Source organism: Ranitomeya imitator, chromosome 1 (genome assembly GCF_032444005.1).
Source record: "Ranitomeya imitator isolate aRanImi1 chromosome 1, aRanImi1.pri, whole genome shotgun sequence".
In the NCBI taxonomy this organism is placed as follows: Eukaryota; Metazoa; Chordata; class Amphibia; order Anura; family Dendrobatidae; genus Ranitomeya; species Ranitomeya imitator.
This window is the reverse complement of record NC_091282.1, coordinates 55623950-55645023: the sequence shown is the minus strand read 5'-3', so window position 1 is coordinate 55645023 and position 21074 is coordinate 55623950. Positions and strand designations below refer to the sequence as shown.

Sequence of the window (21074 nt, the reverse complement as noted above, 5' to 3'; positions counted from 1 at the left end):
AAGCATGAATTTTAAGACATCATTTCCTATCAAAATTTAAGAAAAAATCCCCAGATTTCTCCAGTCAGTCTGTCAACGGTTCTATTCAAAGATTTAATATATTTTTGGGAAACAATAAAAAATATCACTGCCATTTTGATTCCAGCTCTCCCAGAGTCCTGATTGGCCATTGTATACATAAACTAGTGATATTTTCTCATTGCTACTATTAGGGACTCTGGGAAAGCAGGTTGACAACATCCATTTAAACAGTAATGGTGACCCTGTTAACTACCACTTAACCCCTTAACTTTCCAAGTAGCAGATCAAACAAATTAAAACATTTTAATGACTTAACAGATGAGGGGAACTCAAAGGAGTTGTCTATTTTTTTTTAATCTCATTTTCCTGGAAGGGCTCATAAAAATCAAGTTGATCACAGGTTATCCCATCTCTCAAATCCCTAGTGATCAGTGTGTTCAGATCAAGTGTTCAATTTCCCTGCAGCGACACCACAGGACAAATGGAGTATTACATGGGTTGGGTCCTCCAGGGACAAAAATGCCTTTTTTTTTTTCCTTTGTTCAGCTCATTGATGAGAATCCAGAATAAGAGGTCCCTTTAATTGATAAACAATCCATTTAAGAACATAAAAGAATTTTCTTTGTACAAAGATTTTTCGTCAAGCGGCAGAAGTGCTTACCACTCAGTTACTCCATTACTATTGATTAGGAAACACATTTTTTTGGGGGGCAACGGTTCGTTTGGCTTCAAGTTTGTCGTACCAGAATTATTTAATAGACAGTGAGAAAAGTGAAATGGTCATCTCGGTTCGATTTATGAGTGCAAATAATATGTATATGTGCTAAACACGTCCACTATATTGCAGTTATCCACTAGGTCACAGCATACAGAATCAAAGGTTTGCATTCGTAAGGAATGTATCCAAGATTACAGCACCACAGTAATACAGTTCATAATCACACACCCTGAATTATTATTACTTTTTTTTTTCCACAAGATAAAGATTTCATTTGTTTTAAAAGTTACTATCACATGCAAAGCATTCCAGTCCAGAGCAATGCAAAATATGAGGTAATAGGAGTTATGTATATTTATAGATATCCATATATAAAAAAAATTAGTATCGTCTCTAAATAAATAAATTATAATTAAAAAGGCCAAAACAACTATAAAAATAATTAAATAAGAATTCACAAAAAAAGTCTACAAGTTAGTCATAAATTATGATTGTTAAATATAAGGCATTGAAACTCACAAAACCCTGTAAACTATCAACAGTTGATTCCTACAGACTCGAAAAAAATCATTCTACAGTGTCGTATTCTCACGAGATATTAAACACATGGAACCCTATACACCAATACGATCTGCGACATTACGCTTTACCGTTAAGGGTTTCATACACACATATATACTTCCATTAAAAACTTGGTGCTTTTGCTTTCCTTTTTTCAGTTTGTTTTTTTTTTTTTAGAAAAAATGTGCTTGTTCATTAGGCGACAATGTAATACTTTTTCCATCCTGATACACTCTGATGGGGTTTTTTATACCATGCACTGATTGTTCCAGGCTCAAGTGGGGTCCATAATGAAGACCTTGTATGTAATAAACCCTTCTTCATGTCTGTGATTTATGGTTTGCTCTGCTTATGCTTAAAGGGGTTGGGTGTGCCCCCATGGCCATCCCACTACATGGCCTAGCTTAGCACTCCATGGCGTTCCCACTTCCCGCCCTGCAAATCTCTCTTGAGATTGAAAATAGGTAGCCATAATGACTAACATTCCAAACCTATGCATACCTGAAATTTGGGATTTTCATGAAACAAAACTATTTGCTGAAGTTTCAAAATTTTCTTCCAGGAAGATTGAATATTTGAACTGAATTGCTAGCATAGATCTGTCGTAGTGGGCTATTGCATTTGTTAATGAAACTTGCCCTGCCATGACTCGGGAGGCCCTTAGGGTCCAGATATTTTGACCTTTGGACAGTTTCCCATGGAGTTGACTGGTCATTTGTTTGACGTCCATCATATGCTTCACTGCCCCTCAATGCAAGAACAAGTCTGAAAGTCTCAACCTCCTGAACATGGCATGTACCTGCTGAGAAGCGTGATCTCTTGAGCTATAGCATGTCATACTTCATTAACAAATGCGGTTGCCAGGTTATGACACATAGTATTTTAATTCAAGTTTGTCCTATATAGACGTTAAGTAAAGAAACTGAGTTTGGAAATGTTACTTCTGTGATAATAATTGATTTAATGGATAATTTTTGGACCTTTTGGACAGTTTATCTTTACGGCTATGGCCACCATAATTTGTGCTCTTAAATGAAGACTGTAAACAGTTGGTGAAGCCATTGAGGTAAAGGCTTTCGGGCTACTAAGGTATTAATAATGTAGTATGATGTAACCCCATAAAAGTTTCAATAATGCTAGAGTAAAGGCCTAGGAGTCTTATGGCACAAAAAGAGTTATCGGTGTCAATGTTAACCCTGAATTTAATAAGGACTTTTCACAATAAAATCTAAACTTTTTATGTAACCACATCATGAATACAACTTTTTAAAATTGCTTGAATTTCCCCCAAAAATGTTTTGGACCTACCGTATGGGTAATTTAATACTTATCAATGGCATGTGACATAGTTTGTCCAAAAGTTGTAAAAAATGGAAAAAAAAAAAAAAAATTTGCCAATCTTCGCAGGCATATTTTAGCATTATAGTAGAATAAGACTCACTGTAATTACTGTCATAATGATTTTTTTCTTTTCCGATGGCATGATGAGGTTAAGGATTAATTTAGGGTCTCGAGCGTTTAACTGAATTTACATCATTCGTCAACGACCCTCAAGAATTATGAACGAAACGTACTCAGTAGTCTAAAAATTGAGAAAACGGCCTATACGGAATTACATTTTCTAAGCCCGGCAAAAGCAGAGCAAACCATTGTAATAGTGGGAGAAGTTATTTTGCCCTTTATACAATCCTTTGTAAACATAAGAAGTGTAATAAATACATTACGTAAAAGAAAAGAACAAACTAAAGGCTACGACTTTCCTCCGTTTGACTGTAAACAGTTTTTTTTTTTCTGTAGCCTCTTATTTTGGAAGTTTTGGGAAATTTCACACGAATCAACCATAAATGGCTCACCCCAGCACCAAAAAAAAAATAAAAAAAAAATAAAAAAAAATAAAAATACAAAAAAAAATCTATAAATAAATTTAAAAAAAATTATAAAATAATATTTGGTGCAAAATTAGGCTAATAGCAACATGTCCACCACAAGATGACTAGGGCATCAAACACAGAACATTTTTTTTTTTAAATAAGCAAACATGCTCCAGATGCCGTCCACATAAATACTGTAGCTAAGTACCCCTACTTGATTCTACTTATTGGAGAGGTATATATACAATCCTTTGGAGCGCAGGATTGGCAAGCCAGACTACCACACTAGTACCTCCAAGAGCTAGTCTCCAACTCCAGCAATCGCCCTCTTTGGCTCTAGGAAGGCCAGCTTCCAATGCAACGGGGCATTATGGCTGTTAAGATCCTCTGGTAATTGTTGCATGCCTGCAATTCGTCTACAGAACAACGTGCTTGCAGGCCGTCCTCTAAAACAAATGGCTCAGAAGGCAAAGTTTTGCTGCAGGCAATGGCCACGTGACCTGATAAGGAACATGGGATCCTGACGGAAAAATTAGAAAAAAAAGTCCTCGTCTTCTCAACTGTCTTCTCCCAGTTGCGTTTCAATGTCCACTCTGCAGATCGGACACTTCTTACTGGTGGCCAACCACTGGTCAACGCAGACTTGGTGGAACAGGTGCATGCAGGGTAACCTCCTGGAAGGGCACAAAATTTTTTTTAGTAGTTTCGCTACAGTCTTAAACAATAAAAAATGGCATAATTGGCCTACTATAAAGTAAAGCATAAGGAAATATTTAGTTATGATGAAAGTTAAAAGATATGGAAACGCCAAAGAGTTTTTTTCGCAATTGGGTTTCATTAAAAAATTTGCAGCGCTTGGCTTTTACAAGCTATTTCTTTAACTGCTGAAGAATGAGTTAACTGAGAATCTTTCAGTGAGCTCGTTGAGTGAGAGTTTGTAACTCTTATTTGTCCTTTTCTGAGCACCTTTTAATTTATTTAGGCCCAAAAAATGTGGTGCAACTAAGACTAGTATAAAGGAAAATCGGCCTCAAGCCTCAAAATATGATTATTAGATTATGATGAAAGTTAAAGGATATGGACACCTTCTGGGACATTTTTTTATACTTAAAATGTTTGTATTTTGAGTTAAACATAATTTTTTACAATTGGGTTTCCCTATACATTTTCCAGTGTATTTTACAGGATCTTTCTTCAGTTGCTTCAGAATGAGATAACTGAGAACCTGTCCATTTATTTAAGTCCAAAAATGGGTCCGAATTAAGCCTAGTATGAGATGAAACAGACCACAAGCCTTAATATATGATTCTTTAAAGAGGATATCCGGGACTTTAGAAAAAAGGTGTGTAGTTGCGAGCAGAGGCAGCTGCGTATCTGTTGTACCCAGCGCTGGGAATTGACCGCTCCTGCCAGAGATTCAGCTGCTCCCTGCCAGCACAGCAGCAGTTTGTCTTCCTGCTGACAGGGTGGGACTACTGGTGTTATGCTGATTGACAGCCGGCTTTGACTGCTGCGTATCTGTTGTACCCGGTGCTGGGAATTGACCGCTCCTGCCAGAGTTTCAGCTGCTGCCTGCCAGCACAGCAGCAGTTTGTCTTCCTGCTGACCGGGTGGGACAACTGGTGTCATGCTGATTGACAGCCGACTTTGACTGCTGCGTATCTGTTGTACCCGGTGCTGGGAATTGACCGCTCCTGCCAGAGATTCAGCTGCTCCCTGCCAACACAGCAGCAGTTTGTCTTCCTGCTGACAGGGTGGGACTACTGGTGTCATGCTGACTGACAGCCGGCTTTGACTGCTGCGTATCTGTTGTACCCGGTGCTGGGAATTGACCGCTCCTGCCAGAGATTCAGCTGCTCCCTGCCAACACAGCAGCAGTTTGTCTTCCTGCTGACCGGGTGGGACAACTAGTGTCATGCTGATTGACAGCCGGCTTTGACTGCTGTTTCAGCGCTCTAGCAGCACAGTGTTAATCTAGGGACACTAGGCTGCACAGCAACCTTCCAGAATTTGTCTTAAATTTGCCTTTTATTCATATGCAAGTTAGGTCTGCAAGAGCACTGGCGGGCGAGTCTGTGCACTTGCAGTCCTCGGTCGGCCCCTCTTCACTTCTTCCTGCCGGCACCACACCCCTCTTTTTAATTGACAGTGGAGACTGAGCTTCTGATGCATTAAATCACCTCTGCTCTCCATTGTTAGTTAAGAAGTGGAGCTGGGGAGAAGTGAAGCGGAGCTGAGGACTGCAAGTGCACTTACAAAGCTAATGGGACAACGAAAAGTTTCAGCACGGCGAAACAGGTATCCCCGGAAATGTTTTACTCTGCCCTTCCTGCAGTATCCCTGCTTAAAGTATAGGAAATAATCCTGAGGGGGTGTGTTTATTTCTGAATGAGGGTGGAGCTTGAAGACTTATTAGGCATGGCCTTTGACCAATCACATTCATGGTTGCTGGACAGTGTATGTTCGGTCCTATAATCAACCAATCAGCGGTCAGCATGTAGAAAAAGCAAATAAATTATGCTTTCTAAAATGAGAATGGAGCCATTTTGATTACAAGGGACAGAAAATTCCGCAGAAAGTAACGCACCATATCACAAACTATATATTTTTTTAGCATTTTTAAATATCTTATTCTCAAAATATACAAAAAAAAAATCAGACGGAATTTTTTTCAGTGGACTCCCCCTTTAAGAACAAGCCTTGTTTTGAGCACATTGTTGTATAAAGGGGAGACTGAAAAAGACTCTAATTACCTCACATCCTCTCCGTCTTCAAGCATCGACAGGCAGATTGTGCACTTTTCATCCGTATCTGTCTCCTCCTCGTCTTCTTTTGTGTCTTTGCCATCGTGTGGCATTCTCTGTGGGGCAATAAGGAAAAAATGTGTCATAAAAAAGCTCTAAAATAATGAAAAGATAAGAAAAAAGTCATGAGAATTGGACGACGTCATCAAGAAGTGCTGCAGATTCCCAAAGTGGACTTGCTGACGGAAACTCTAATCCACAAGGTAAAAATTCACTTTCGTTCTAAATTTTTAAAATCTTCATCTTGTCGATTAATGTAGCGGATTTTTTCAGCAAATTTTCATTTTTTTTTTATAATGTACGGAGATAAAATTCACAGTAAAATGTGAAATTTACATGGCTCTCTCGCTGCCCTCTGTGTGACCTGGTGGCTGTGAACTGCGGCTGTGAACTGCGGCTGTGAACTGTGGTAACTTTACTGATGTCACTGCACATCACAGCCATCGGGTCCCACGGAGCAAAGAGTGAGACCAGCAGTGTCTGCTGCCCAAGTCTATGGAGCTTCAGTCTCTGAATGGGGCTCCATAAACTGGACGACAGATTCGAGGATTGTCACGGGATCTCCATGTGGACTACGACGGACCAGCATAGTTTTCTTTCATTAATAAATAGTGTTTTTGTGTGTGCATATTTCTTGTGACTACTGGGTTAGTAACCCATTACTAACATCAACCCCACAATCCCATTAGCCCAATTGTCACCGCACCAGGTTAATCGGGAATAGCCAAGGCTAAGCATCATAATTGGTGCATCTAGTCTGATGTGCCATTTTTAGGGCAGCTGCGGGCTGGAATTTTTAGGCTAGGAAGGGGCAGATAACCATGGAGCTGCTCAGCTTGATAATATCAGCTCATAACTGACTGCTTTGCCTTTTCTCATAATCAAAAATGGGGAGGACCTCATATCATTTTTTTTATTGTTCCCTCATTTTTTATAACCAGCAGCAGACTGGGAAGGCCCATGATTATCTTGCCCTTCCCAGCCTATTAATATTAGCCCCCAGCTGTCTGCTTTCCCTCAGCTGGTTATTAAAAATGTGGTGGACCCCATGTAATTTTTTTAAATGTATTTATTACATTAAAAGGAATCTGTCTGGTGACTTATTTTGCACCACACTAATGATATCCTGAAATAGGGTTTGGGCAGCCCTTCCAGGATATGCCACCTTTATTGCTCTCACTTCTCCAGTTTTCTTACTGTCAGCACTGGAGAAGTAAGAGCCTCACACTGCCCAGTTAAGCAGATGTAAATTCAATATAATTATTCACTGCTCCCCACGCCCACCTCTCAGTGATCGGTTCAGTGATAGTAAAAATCTTTTCAGGTGCCGAGAGGTGGGCGTGAGGAAAGTGTGTCGAGCATCGCCTCACCGAGACTTCGATAAGACCTGATAACACGATGCGGCCGGCCAATCACAATAATTCCAGTAGCCAACATGGCTACAGCATAACTGTGTATGGTGCTCAATCCCTGCATGTTAATTGGCTGTCTAAGAGTCACAAAACATGTGGGATGAGGACTCTAGCATGGTGCTCGAGCACCCATGATTTTCGATCAAGTATCAGGCAGTGCTGAGCACGCTCGCTCATCACTAATACCGATCACTAACCTGCGCCATTTGAAAATAATGTTGTAATGTCGGCAAGAAAAATGATAAAATCCCATATTAGATGATAATAAAGTAAATTAGGTCTTTAAAAGGGAATCTGCCAGTAGCATCCACCCTCCCATGCCATTTATATGGGCATGCAGGTCATAGGAAGCTGAATAAAATCATACCTTGTTAACTGTCGTCCGATATTTTATTCCAGAGAATTCCTAGAAATTCTCATTTTTCTCAATATTAAAATGAGCTGTTAAGATCTATGGGCCGGACATAGATCTCCCTGAGAATCTGCCTCCAGACCTTATTTTAAATTAAAAGGAGAGTTACCAGTGTGAGACATATAATAACTGCAAGTGTGCTCTCCAGATCTACATGTCTCACACTGGTAACTCCCCCTTTCCTTTCCAATAATCTCTGGAGGCAGATTCTCAGGGAGATCTATGTCCGGCCCATAAATCTTAACAGCTCATTTACATATTAAGAAAACATTAATTTATCTGAAATAAGACGTCAGATTGTAGATATCAGGGTATCATTTTATTCAGCGTCCTATAACCTACATGCCCATATAGACGGCTTAGTAGGGTTGATCCTACTGACAGATTCCCTTTAAATCCCTTTCCTTCTGCATTTGTAGGGATATGTGTTGTGAATTCTGTTGTCGAGCTCCCTCCTGTGGTCGTGAATGGTACTTCGGCGAGTTCTGTCTATGGGCTCCCTCTGGTGGCTATGAGTGAAGCTGCGGCTTCTGAGGTTCCTTACACAGGTGACGTGGTTTGTTCTTTGGTTGGCTGCTCTATTTAACTCCTCTCAGATCGTTACTCCATGCCAGCTGTCAATGTTTTAGCATTGGTTCAGTTCGCTCCTGGATCTGTCTGGTGTCCTGTCTTCTCCTGCAGAAGCTAAGTTCCTGATTATTATTTTTGCTCATTGTTTCTTGTCCAGCTGGTTATCATGATTTTGTCTTGCTAGCTGGAAGCTCTGGGATGCAGAGTGGCCCCGCCGCACCGTGAGTCGGTGCGGAGGTCTTTTTTGCACACTCTGCGTGGTCTTTTGTAGGTTTTTGTGCTGATCGCAAAGTTACCTTTCCTATCCTCTGTCTATTTAGTAAGTCTGGCCTCCCTTTGCTGAACCTGTCTCATTTCTGAGTTTGTGACTTTCATCTCTACTCACAGTCAATATATGTGGGGGGCTTCCTTTACCTTTGGGGAATTTCTCTGAGGCAAGGTAGGCTTTATTTTCCATCTCTAGGGCTAGATAGTTCTTAGGCTGTGACGAGGCGCCTAGGGTCTGGTCAGGAGCGCTCCACGGCTATTTCTAGTGTGTGTGATAGGATTAGGGCTTGCGGTCAGCAGAGTTCCCACATCCCAGAGCTCGTCCTGTATGAGGTTTAACTATCAGGTCATTCCGGGTGCTCCTAACCACCAGGTCATAACAGATATGGATGTCATAGAGGATAGTCCTCAGTTTACAATATCTCTCTATAAGCAACATACATTATCAAACACACTGGGAGACCTGGAATGTCCATCTAATGTACTGGAAAGAAATATATCTTGGTACCGTGTTAGCCAGTAGATAGAAAAATATTTAGAATTGAGAGTCCTCAGTGGTTGATACCTTTTAATGGCTAACTGAAAAGATGGTAACAAATTGCAAGCTTTCGAGACTACACAGGTCTCTTCATCAGACCTGATGAAGAGACCTGTGTAGTCTTGAAAGCTTGCAATTTGTTACCATCTTTTCAGTTAGCCATTAAAAGGTATCAACCACTGAGGACTCTCAATTCTAAATATTTTTCCATCTAATGTACTGTCGCTCATTCAATTGAATGGCTATATGGAGTACTACATTTCTTGTGGCTGCTACTTAGCAATTGTTCAGTTTATAGAAACTTCCCCCTGGATAAAGGTTATACAATTATAGTCAATGGCGGATGACCATGTACACGCCTCAACATTAAAAGTGCAACACAAAGAAGGAAAAGTGGTAGAATTGTGGAAATCACAGGATCAAGTTTACAATCGTGTTACTGATCTGCAAATGATGAAAAAATGCAAACAAAATGTTCAAAACATCTTGATTTCTTCAGTCTAGAATATGAGCAACACATGCAGAAATCATTTGGGAAGGTTCTGTCACTGAACGCACTTGAGGAAATCATCAAGATCCTCTGCTGGCAGCTCCTGTGTAATTGCAACATGTGGTCTGGCACTGACATGCTGAAAAAATGGCTTCTGGGCCACTATGGAGAAATGGCCGTACCACTGGCTCCATGACCAAATCAATGTAACGCCAAGCAGGTAGTGCACCTGGAGTAAAGACAATAGTTCGGCATGATGTTCCTTCATGAGGGCGTCTTCATGGTGTTGCCCATGTGGTCTAGTTAGTTTCAAATGGATTGTAGAGACCCATTCTGTACTACAAATAAAATTAGACATCACATACTGAGCCTAAGGCATCACTCAGTGTCTACAAAAACTGTCAGGAGGTGTTTGCACCCCATTTGGCTACGAGCCAGACATCCGGCTACAGGTGTCCATTGACCTCACACCACCGCTGTCAAAGGCTATCGTGGTGCAGAGCAAGACGATATTGGAGTTTCGAAGGTAGGGCTGTCCTCTTCAGCGACGAGTCCTGCTTTTTTCTTGGATTCAATGATAGCCTGAGATTGATCTGGAGGCCAATTGGGTAATGCCATGAAGAGGCCTTCACGAGGGAATGTAAAGGTGTCCCAGTTTTCAAAACGACAACATCAGGTCACAAGTTGCTCATGTCACCGTGAGCAGCCTGTGTGGCCTAAATGTGCTCCTATGGTCTGCAGCATCTTCAGACTTGTCTCCCATTGAGCACATCTAGAACGTAATTGATCGATAATTGCACAAGAGCTGCCAACAGCGGATCTTGATGATTTTTGTGTCCAAGTGGTGGAGCATTCCTCAGATGACCATTCACTGACAGCTGCCGAGGGTGTAAGTGCTGGCATTTCTGCACATGGTGCAGTGACACATCTACCCATCCTGTCATTTCCATAATTACAATTTCAATGTTGAGGAATTGGATGTAAAAACTCTTGAGTAGATGCTTTTGAAATGAGTCGGGTCTCTTACCTTCTTGTACTTGTGCGGAAACGTGCAGCGTTCGATGATGTTCTGCACGGCTCCTCGTGTCACACTTCCCAGTCTGTCTTCTAGTTGTAGCAGTTCCTTCAGGCAGAGAGACACAACAATCAGCCATATGTTCCTATTGCTACACCGAGATCACATACTTACGTGTCTAACATTGAAAATGTCATGAAAAAATGGACACCAAACAATATGGCAAACTATCCTCTAGCATCCTGCTGCCGTAGACTTGCGTTGTCCATAAACACTCGATCTGTCGGGATCCTCTTATTCAACAGGACACAAAAATGAGACAGTCTCATATTTTGCTTTCCTGGTGAAAAAAGCGGATCCTGGCAGAAATTTTTCCAACAGAGACATTCAGACAGTTACAGATAAAAACCTTAAGATGCGTTTGATTAAAAAAAAACTAAATGAATGATTTGAATGGATTACCAAATTTCATGTGAACCTAGTCTTTGAAATAGTTCAAGGATTCTTCTAAATATGTCCAAAAATAAGTACCATTTCCCTCCTTCGCTCAAAGCGATTTCCCTCTGTAAGGCAACTGTCTGCATCAGAAACTCCTCCACAGGTCTTCCTGCACTAAGAGCCCAGAGATATTAACAGATAGTTTCAGGATAGTCAAACGTGGCGTGAACATAGCCAACGGTGTCTTCAAAATGTGTCCGAAAAGAAAAAAGCTGTCCTTCCTTCTTCTCCCAAAATTATTTCACGCTATAAGACAACTGGCTGCAGCCCTCCTCACCCACAGCTTTTTGGCAGTAAGACTCAGAAATAATGATGACCAATAACAGAACCCAGTTTGGTGTAAATTTAGCTTTTTGGATAGCCAAAAGTTTCTTGTGACTGTGTAAAAACCGTAAAAGGAGCGCCAAACATTCTTAGCAACTGCTAAGTTGATGCGCACGCATATACTTTTTGCTGAGTTTTCGGAGCAGAAAATGAATGAAAACGCAAAGTTTTATTTAGAAGTTTTCAGATTAAAAGAAGGTTTCCACTTCCCAAATGCCTTAACAAGCTCAGTGTGCACATGCCCTTTACAATACCTCAACATTTTTCCCAATAGAATAATAAAACATTTTCCCTTCTCTTCACAACACAAATCACTCAGTAAAGATTTCTGCTAAATGTGTCCCAAGAGAAAAACTGTTTTCCCTCCTTCTCTTTCTAGAGTAACAGTCGAGAAAAAATAAAAGGAGAACTAAGCGGTGTGTAAACCTGGAATTAGAAATAGTTAAGGGTATATGCACTCCCCGATACAGCTGTTTTTGCAATCTCCGATACAGCTGTTTTGCACTTCCAGACACAGCTGTTTTTGCACTCCAGACACAGCTGTTTTTGCACTCTCCGACACAGCTGTTTTGCACTCCCAAACACAGCTGTTTTGCATTCCCCGACACAGCTGTTTTTGCACTCCCCGACACAGCTGTTTATGCACTCCCCGACACAGCTGTTTTTGCACTCCCAACAGCTGTTTTTGCACTCCCGACACAGCTGTTTTTGCCCTCTCCGACACAGCTGTTTTTGCACTCCCCGACACAGCTGTTTTTGCACTCCCAACAGCTGTTTTTGCACTCCCCGACACAGCTGTTTTTGCACTCCCCGACACAGCTGTTTTTGCACTCCCAACAGCTGTTTTTGCACTCCACGACACAGCTGTTTTACACTCCCGACACAGCTGTTTTCGCACTCCCCGACAGCTGTTTTTGCACTCCCCAACACAGCTGCTTTTGCACTCCCCAACACAGCTGTTTTTGCACTATCCGACACAGCTGCTTTTCACTCCCCGACACAGATGTTTTTGCACTCCCTGACACAGCTGATTTTGCACTCTCCGACACAGTTTTTTTTTGCACTCCCTGACACAGCTGTTTTTGCACTCTCCAACACAGCTGTTTTTGCACTCGCTGTTTTTGCACTCTCCAACACAGCTGTGTTTGCACTCTCTGACACAGCTGTTTTTGCTTTTTGTTTTTGATTAAAAGAAGGTTTCCACTTCCCAAATGCCTTAACAAGCTCAGTGTGCACATGCCCTTTACAATACCTCAACATTTTTCCCAATAGAATAATAAAACATTTTCCCTTCTCTTCACAACACAAATCACTCAGTAAAGATTTCTGCTAAATGTGTCCCAAGAGAAAAACTGTTTTCCCTCCTTCTCTTTCTAGAGTAACAGTCGAGAAAAAATAAAAGGAGAACTAAGCGGTGTGTAATCCTGGAATTAGAAATAGTTAAGGGTATATGCACTCCCCGATACAGCTGTTTTTGCAATCTCCGATACAGCTGTTTTGCACTTCCAGACACAGCTGTTTTTGCACTCCAGACACAGCTGTTTTTGCACTCTCCGACACAGCTGTTTTGCACTCCTAAACACAGCTGTTTTGCATTCCCCGACACAGCTGTTTTTGCACTCCCCGACACAGCTGTTTATGCACTCCCCGACACAGCTGTTTTTGCACTCCCAACAGCTGTTTTTGCACTCCCGACACAGCTGTTTTTGCCCTCTCCGACACAGCTGTTTTTGCACTCCCCGACACAGCTGTTTTTGCACTCCCAACAGCTGTTTTTGCACTCCCCGACACAGCTGTTTTTGCACTCCCCGACACAGCTGTTTTTGCACTCCCAACAGCTGTTTTTGCACTCCACGACACAGCTGTTTTACACTCCCGACACAGCTGTTTTCGCACTCCCCGACAGCTGTTTTTGCACTCCCCAACACAGCTGCTTTTGCACTCCCCAACACAGCTGTTTTTGCACTATCCGACACAGCTGCTTTTCACTCCCCGACACAGATGTTTTTGCACTCCCTGACACAGCTGATTTTGCACTCTCCGACACAGTTTTTTTTTTGCACTCCCTGACACAGCTGTTTTTGCACTCTCCAACACAGCTGTTTTTGCACTCGCTGTTTTTGCACTCTCCAACACAGCTGTGTTTGCACTCTCTGACACAGCTGTTTTTGCACTCCCCAACACAACTGTTTTTGCACTCCCCCGACACAGCTGTTTTGCACTCCCCGACACAGTTGTTTTTACACTCCCCGACACAGCTGTTTTTGCACTCCCCGACACAACTGTTTTTGCACTCCCCGACACAATTGTTTTGCACTGCCCGACACAGCTGCTTTTGCACTCCTCAAAATAGCTGTTTTTGCACTCCCCGACATAGCTGCTTTTGCACTCCCTGACAACTGTTTTTGCACTGACAGCCCAGAAATATTAAAACGATAGATAAATGTGGTGTGAACTTAGCCTAAGACAACTAAAAGGTTCCAAATAGAACATTTTCCCTCCACAAACAGCAGTCTGTAGAGCAACTGTATGCAGTAGGAGCCTCCCCCCCCCCCCCCCAAGCGCCTCATGCGATAAAGGCCTTGAAATATCTAAAGTATAGCCAAATGTGGAGTGAACCTAGCCTTAGAAATAGCTAAAGGAATTTTCTAAATATGTCCCAATATATATATATATATATATATATATATATATATATATACACAGTGGGGCAAAAAAGTATTTAGTCAGTCAGCAATAGTGCAAGTTCCACCTCTTAAAAAGATGAGAGGCGTCTGTAATTTACATCATAGGTAGACCTCAACTATGGGAGACAAACTGAGAAAAAAAATCCAGAAAATCACATTGTCTGTTTTTTTATAATTTTTTTTGCATTTTATGGTGGAAAATAAGTATTTAGTCAGAAACAAAATTTCATCTCAATACTTTGTAATATATCCTTTGTTGGCAATGACAGAGGTCAAACGTTTTCTGTAAGTCTTCACAAGGTTGCCACACACTGTTGTTGGTATGTTGGCCCATTCCTCCATGCAGATCTCCTCTAAAGCAGTGATGTTTTTGGCTTTTCGCTTGGCAACACGGACTTTCAACTCCCTCCAAAGGTTTTCTATAGGGTTGAGATCTGGAGACTGGCTAGGCCACTCCAGGACCTTGAAATGCTTCTTACGAAGCCACTCCTTCGTTGCCTTGGCGGTGTGCTTTGGATCATTGTCATGTTGAAAGACCCAGACACGTTTCATCTTCAATGCCCTTGCTGATGGAAGGAGGTTTGCACTCAAAATCTCACGATACATGGCCCCATTCATTCTTTCATGTACCCGGATCAGTCGTCCTGGCCCCTTTGCAGAGAAACAGCGCCAAAGCATGATCTTTCCACCACCATGCTTTACAGTAGGTATAGTGTTTGATGGATGCAACTCAGTATTCTTTTTCCTCCAAACACGACAAGTTGTGTTTCTACCAAACAGTTCCAGCTTGGTTTCATCAGACCATAGGACATTCTCCCAAAACTCCTCTGGATCATCCAAATTCTCTCTAGCAAACTTCAGACGGGCCCGGACATATACTGGCTTAAGCAGTGGGACACGTCTGGCACTGCAGGATCTGAGTCCATGGTGGCGTAGTGTGTTACTTATGGTAGGCCTTGTTACATTGGTCCCAGCTCTCTGCAGTTCATTCACTAGGTCCCCCCGCGTGGTTCTGGGATTTTTGCTCACCGTTCTTGTGATCATTCTGACCCCACGGGGTGGGATTTTGCGTGGAGCCCCAGATCGAGGGAGATTATCAGTGGTCTTGTATGTCTTCCATTTTCTAATTATTGCTCCCATTGTTGATTTCTTCACTCCAAGCTGGTTGGCTATTGCAGATTCAGTCTTCCCAGCCTGGTGCAGGGCTACAATTTTGTTTCTGGTGTCCTTTGACAGCTCTTTGGTCTTCACCATAGTGGAGTTTGGAGTCAGACTGTTTGAGGGTGTGCACAGGTGTCTTTTTATACTGATAACAAGTTTAAACAGGTGCCATTACTACAGGTAATGAGTGGAGGAAAGAGGAGACTCTTAAAGAAGAAGTTACAGGTCTGTGAGAGCCTGAAATCTTGATTGTTTGTTTCTGACCAAATACTTATTTTCCACCATAAAATGCAAAAAAATGATAAAAAAACAGACAATGTGATTTTCTGGATTTTTTTTTCTCAGTTTGTCTCCCATAGTTGAGGTCTACCTATGATGTAAATTACAGACGCCTCTCATCTTTTTAAGTGGTGGAACTTGCACTATTGCTGACTGACTAAATACTTTTTTGCCCCACTGTATATACACACAGGTGCATCTTACAAAATTAGAATATCATGAAAATGTTATTTTATGTCAGTATTTCAATACAAAAAGTGAATCTCATATTATATAGAGTCATTACAAACAGAGTGATCTATTTCACATGTTTATTTCTGTTAATTTTGATGCCATAATCATCAACATTAACAGAGATAAACACGTGAACGAGATCACTCTGTAATGACTCTATATAATATGAGTCTCACTTTTTTGTATTGAAGAGCTGAAATAAATTAACTTTTTGATGATATTCTAATTTTGTGAGAAGCACCTGTATATCTCCCCCCCCCCCCCAAATGCATATACAGTACATGTAATAATTTGGGGCTCAATTACCGTTTTTTTTATTGGGATCCAAGACCTTCTAGCTACGGCTTTGCTCATACTACTGTCTACCAGAATCAGTGCTGTAGGAGCCCATTTACACTAATAATTTTTGAGCAGTGGATCTTTCCATCCAAGCCAAGTTTCTGGGTCCCACACAAAAATCAGTAAACTCTTCTCCTAACATACTCTGTGCTGCTGGGCCATCCTGCTCCTTCCAATATCATGTCCCTAATCTGTAAACCAGGAGAGTCTCCTACCTCCTAGTTCTCCTGCTCCGTGTAACCCCGCCCCCTTCACTGATTAGCAGCTTTCTGCCAATCAGGGCTGTGGGCGGGGTTATGCATAGCTCAGCATTCCGAGCTCTGCTGGATCCGCTGCAGAGAAAACAAGGATTTGTACTAAAATGACAGCAAGCAGAGCAGCAAGTGATACATCGCTGGAATCAGGGTCTCAGCCCCTACATTATACTGCTCTCAGATTGGTTAGCAAAAACATGGTGACCGATTCCCTTTAAAGAGGTTGTTTTTATATGTCAGTCTCTATCCATATAATTGGACATCATATATAGGGATTCCCCTCCTTAATGAGAGCCCCTAAGACCCATTTAAAATGACCATTTGGCAGCAGAGATTTATGGCCAGCCGCAGCTTTCTGTGCCAATAAAAGCTGAATCCGTCTGGGGTCTCTGAAGCAGAAAAAAAAACACTAAAAGACTGACATGGAAGATCAGATATATATAAAAAACTGAAAAATCAATATCCGAAAAGGCACATAGATCAAATATCTGTGCGTCATGTCATAATGGACGGAGGGATAGCTCAGTATAAGTCATACACAACATTATTACCCTCCATCCTGGAGCACAAGGTCCTCTCCGACGCAGCCATTTTTATTATTATATTGAAAAACACCTTATATTAAAAAATGCAGGATTTTCTCATTTTCTCCTCTAAGCCTCCCTCTGCCAGCAGAGATGATATTGGTTTCATGGCTCAGGCTCAGAATAGTGGCCCAGAAGATTTAACATTTCATCATAAAGGTCGCGAGACAGTCAGAGCTGTCATAGAGAGCGCAGAGGGGTCATACTGGGTGAGAAAAGGAGGAAAACGCTCACATCAGTCACTCGGACCCTCACCCTTCATCTATAGACAATAAATGGATATAAATGTCTGCAAATACATAGAGACCCCTCTTATGTATACAGAGACCCCCAATCTATTGCACGGTATGCCAGTCTATGCATAGAGACCCCTCATCTGTATACAGAGACCCCAATCTATAGCACAATATCATCTGTATATAGAGACCCCTCACCTGTATGCAGGGACCCTCAGTATATGACCCAATATCATCTGTATTTAGAGACCCCTCATCTGTATACAGAGACTCCCAATCTATTGCACGGTATGCCAGTCTATGCATAGAGACCCCTCATATGTATGCAGAGACCCCCAATCTATAGCACACTATCCCAGTCTATGCCTAGAGACCCCTCATCTGTATACAGAGACCCCAATCTATAGCACAATATCCCAGTCTATGCCTAGAGACCCCTCATCTGTATACAGAGACCCCAATCTATAGCACAATATCCCAGTCTATGCCTAGAGACCCCTCATCTGTATACAGAGACCCCCAATATATAGCACAATATCCCAGTCTATGCATAGAGTCCCCTCATCTGTATACAGAGACCCCCAATCTATAGCACAATATCCCAGTCTATGCAGAGACCCCTCATCTGTATACAAAGACCCCCAATCTATAGCACAATATCCCAGTCTGTGCAGAGACCCTTCATCTGTATACAGAGACCCCCAATATATAGCACAATATCCCAGTCTATATTGTACAGAGTCCCCTTATCTGTATACAGAGACCCCCAGTCTATAGCACAATATCATCTGTATATAGAGACCCCTCACCTGTATGCAGGGACCCTCAGTATATGACCCAATATCATCTGTATTTAGAGACCCCTCATCTGTATACAGAGACCCCCAATCTATTGCACGGTATGCCAGTCTATGCATAGAGACCCCTCATATGTATGCAGAGACCCCCAATCTATAGCACACTATCCCAGTCTATGCCTAGAGACCCCTCATCTGTATACAGAGACCCCAATCTATAGCACAATATCCCAGTCTATGCCTAGAGACCCCTCATCTGTATACAGAGACCCCAATCTATAGCACAATATCCCAGTCTATACATAGAGACCCTTCATCTGTATACAGAGACCCCCAATATATAGCACAATATCCCAGTCTATACATAGAGTCCCCTCATCTGTATACAGAGACCCCAATCTATAGCATAATACCCCAGTCTATGCAGAGACCCCTCATCTGTATACAAAGACCCCCAATCTATAGCACAATATCCCAGTCTGTGCAGAGACCCTTCATCTGTATACAGAGACCCCCAATATATAGCACAATATCCCAGTCTATATTGTACAGAGTCCCCTTATCTGTATACAGAGACCCCCAGTCTATAGCACAATATCCCAGTCTATGCCTAGAGACCCCTCATCTGTATACAGAGACCCCCAATCTATAGCACAATACCCCAGTCTATACATAGAGTCCCCTCATCTGTATACAGAGACCCCAATCTATAGCACAATACCCCAGTCTATGCATAGAGACCCCTCATATGTATACAGAGACCCCCAATCTATAGCACAATATCCCAGTCTATGCATAGAGACCCCTCATATGTATACAGAGACCCCAATCTATAGCACAATACCTCAGTCTATGCATAGAGACCCTTCATCTGTATACAGAGACCCCCAATATATAGCACAATATCCCAGTCTATACATAGAGTCCCCTTATCTGTATACAGAGACCCCAATCTATAGCACAATACCCCAGTCTATACATAGAGACCCCTCATATGTATACAGAGACCCCCAATCTATAGCACAATACCCCAGTCTATGCATAGAGACCCCTCATCTGTATACAAAGACCCCCAATCTATAGCACAATATCCCAGTCTATACATAGAGACCCTTCATCTGTATACAGAGACCCCCAATATATAGCACAATATCCCAGTCTATACATAGAGACCCCTCATCTGTATACAGAGACCTCAATCTATAGCACAATACCCCAGTCTATACATAGAGTCCCCTCATCTGTATACAGAGACCCCAATCTATAGCATAATACCCCAGTCTATGCAGAGACCCCTCATCTGTATACAAAGACCCCCAATCTATAGCACAATATCCCAGTCTGTGCAGAGACCCTTCATCTGTATACAGAGACCCCCAATATATAGCACAATATCCCAGTCTATATTGTACATAGAGTCCCCTTATCTGTATACAGAGACCCCCAGTCTATAGCACAATATCCCAGTATATGCCTAGAGACCCCTCATCTGTATACAGAGACCCCCAATCTATAGCACAATATCTCAGTCTATACATAGAGTCCCCTCATCTGTATACAGAGACCCCAATCTATAGCACAATATCCCAGTCTATGCAGAGACCCCTCATCTGTATACAAAGACCCCCAATCTATAGCACAATATCCCAGTCTATGCAGAGACCGCTCATCTGTATATAGAGACCCCTCATCTGTATGCAGGGACCCTCAGTATATGGCTCAATATCATCTGTATTTAGAGACCCCTCATCTGCATACAGGGACCCCCAATCTATAGCACAATACCCCAGTCTATGTAGAGACCGCTCATTTGTATACAGAGACCCCCAATCTATAGCATAATATCATCTGTATATAGAGACCCCTCATCTGTATGCAGGGACCCTCAGTATATGGCCCAATATCATCTGTATTTAGAGACCCCTCATCTGTATACAGGGACCCCCAATGTATAGCATGGTATGCCAGTCTATGCAGAGACCCCTCATCTGTATACAGAGACCCCCAATCTATAGCACGGTATGCCAGTCTATGCAGAGACCCCCTTATCTGTATACAGAGACCCCCAATCTATAGCATGGTATGCCAGTCTATGCAGAGACCCCTCATCTGTATACAGAGACCCCCAATCTATAGCACAGTATGCCAGTCTATGCAGAGACCCCCTTATCTGTATACAGAGACCCCCAATCTATAGCACGGTATGCCAGTCTATGCAGAGACCCCCTTATCTGTATACAGAGACCCCCAATTAATAGAACGGTATGCCAGTCTATGCAGATACCCCTCATCTGTATACAGAGACCCCCAATCTATAACAGTATCCCAGTCTATGCAGAGACCCCTCATCTGTAGCAGAGACCCTCAATCTGTAGCACATTATCCTAGTCTACGCATAGAGACCCCTCATCTGTATACAGAGACCCCCAATCTATAGCACCATATCCCAGTCTATGTCTAGAGACCCCTCATCTGTATACAGAGACCCCAATCTATGGTACAGTATTATCTGTATATAGAGACCCCTCATCTGTATACAGAGACGACCACATTATAGCACAATATCCCAGACTGGGATATTGTGCTATAGATTGGGAGTCTCTGTATACAGATGAGGGGTCTCTATGTGTAGACTGGGATTCCCAGTCTACACATAGAGACCCCTCATCTGTGTACAGAGACCCCCAATCTATAGCACAGTATCCTAGTTTATGTCTAGAGACCCCTCATCAGTATACAGAGACCCCCAATCTATAGCACAGTATCCTAGTCTATGTCTAGAGACCCCTCATCAATATACAGAGACCCCCAATCTATAGCACAGTATCCTAGTCTATGTCTAGAGACCCCTCATTGGCACAAAGTGACATCCAGAACTTAAATTGCTCCAATAGGACCCCAATCTTTGTGTTGAGACCTCTATGTAACAAAATGAGAACATGGTCACACTTCAATAGTCACTGCTGCTTCAAGAAAATTTGCATGAATCAAAAGTACAAGTG

The 21074-nt window shown here is 42.1% G+C and overlaps 1 protein-coding gene across 1 annotated transcript in view; it reads right to left on the bottom strand.

Moving 5' to 3' along the window:
• Positions 1-3351: 3351 nt before the first annotated feature.
• The window catches only part of ARK2C (arkadia (RNF111) C-terminal like ring finger ubiquitin ligase 2C), a 131658-nt gene continuing 113935 nt past the window's right edge, over positions 3352-21074 (bottom strand). Inside the window, exons 6-8 of the mRNA XM_069746841.1 lie at positions 10692-10787; positions 5925-6031; positions 3352-3845 (exon numbers count right to left, since the gene is read on the bottom strand). Coding sequence (XP_069602942.1) covers positions 3728-3845; positions 5925-6031; positions 10692-10787 — 321 coding nt within the window. The 3' untranslated portion in view covers positions 3352-3727. The remainder of the gene's footprint in view (positions 3846-5924; positions 6032-10691; positions 10788-21074) is intronic.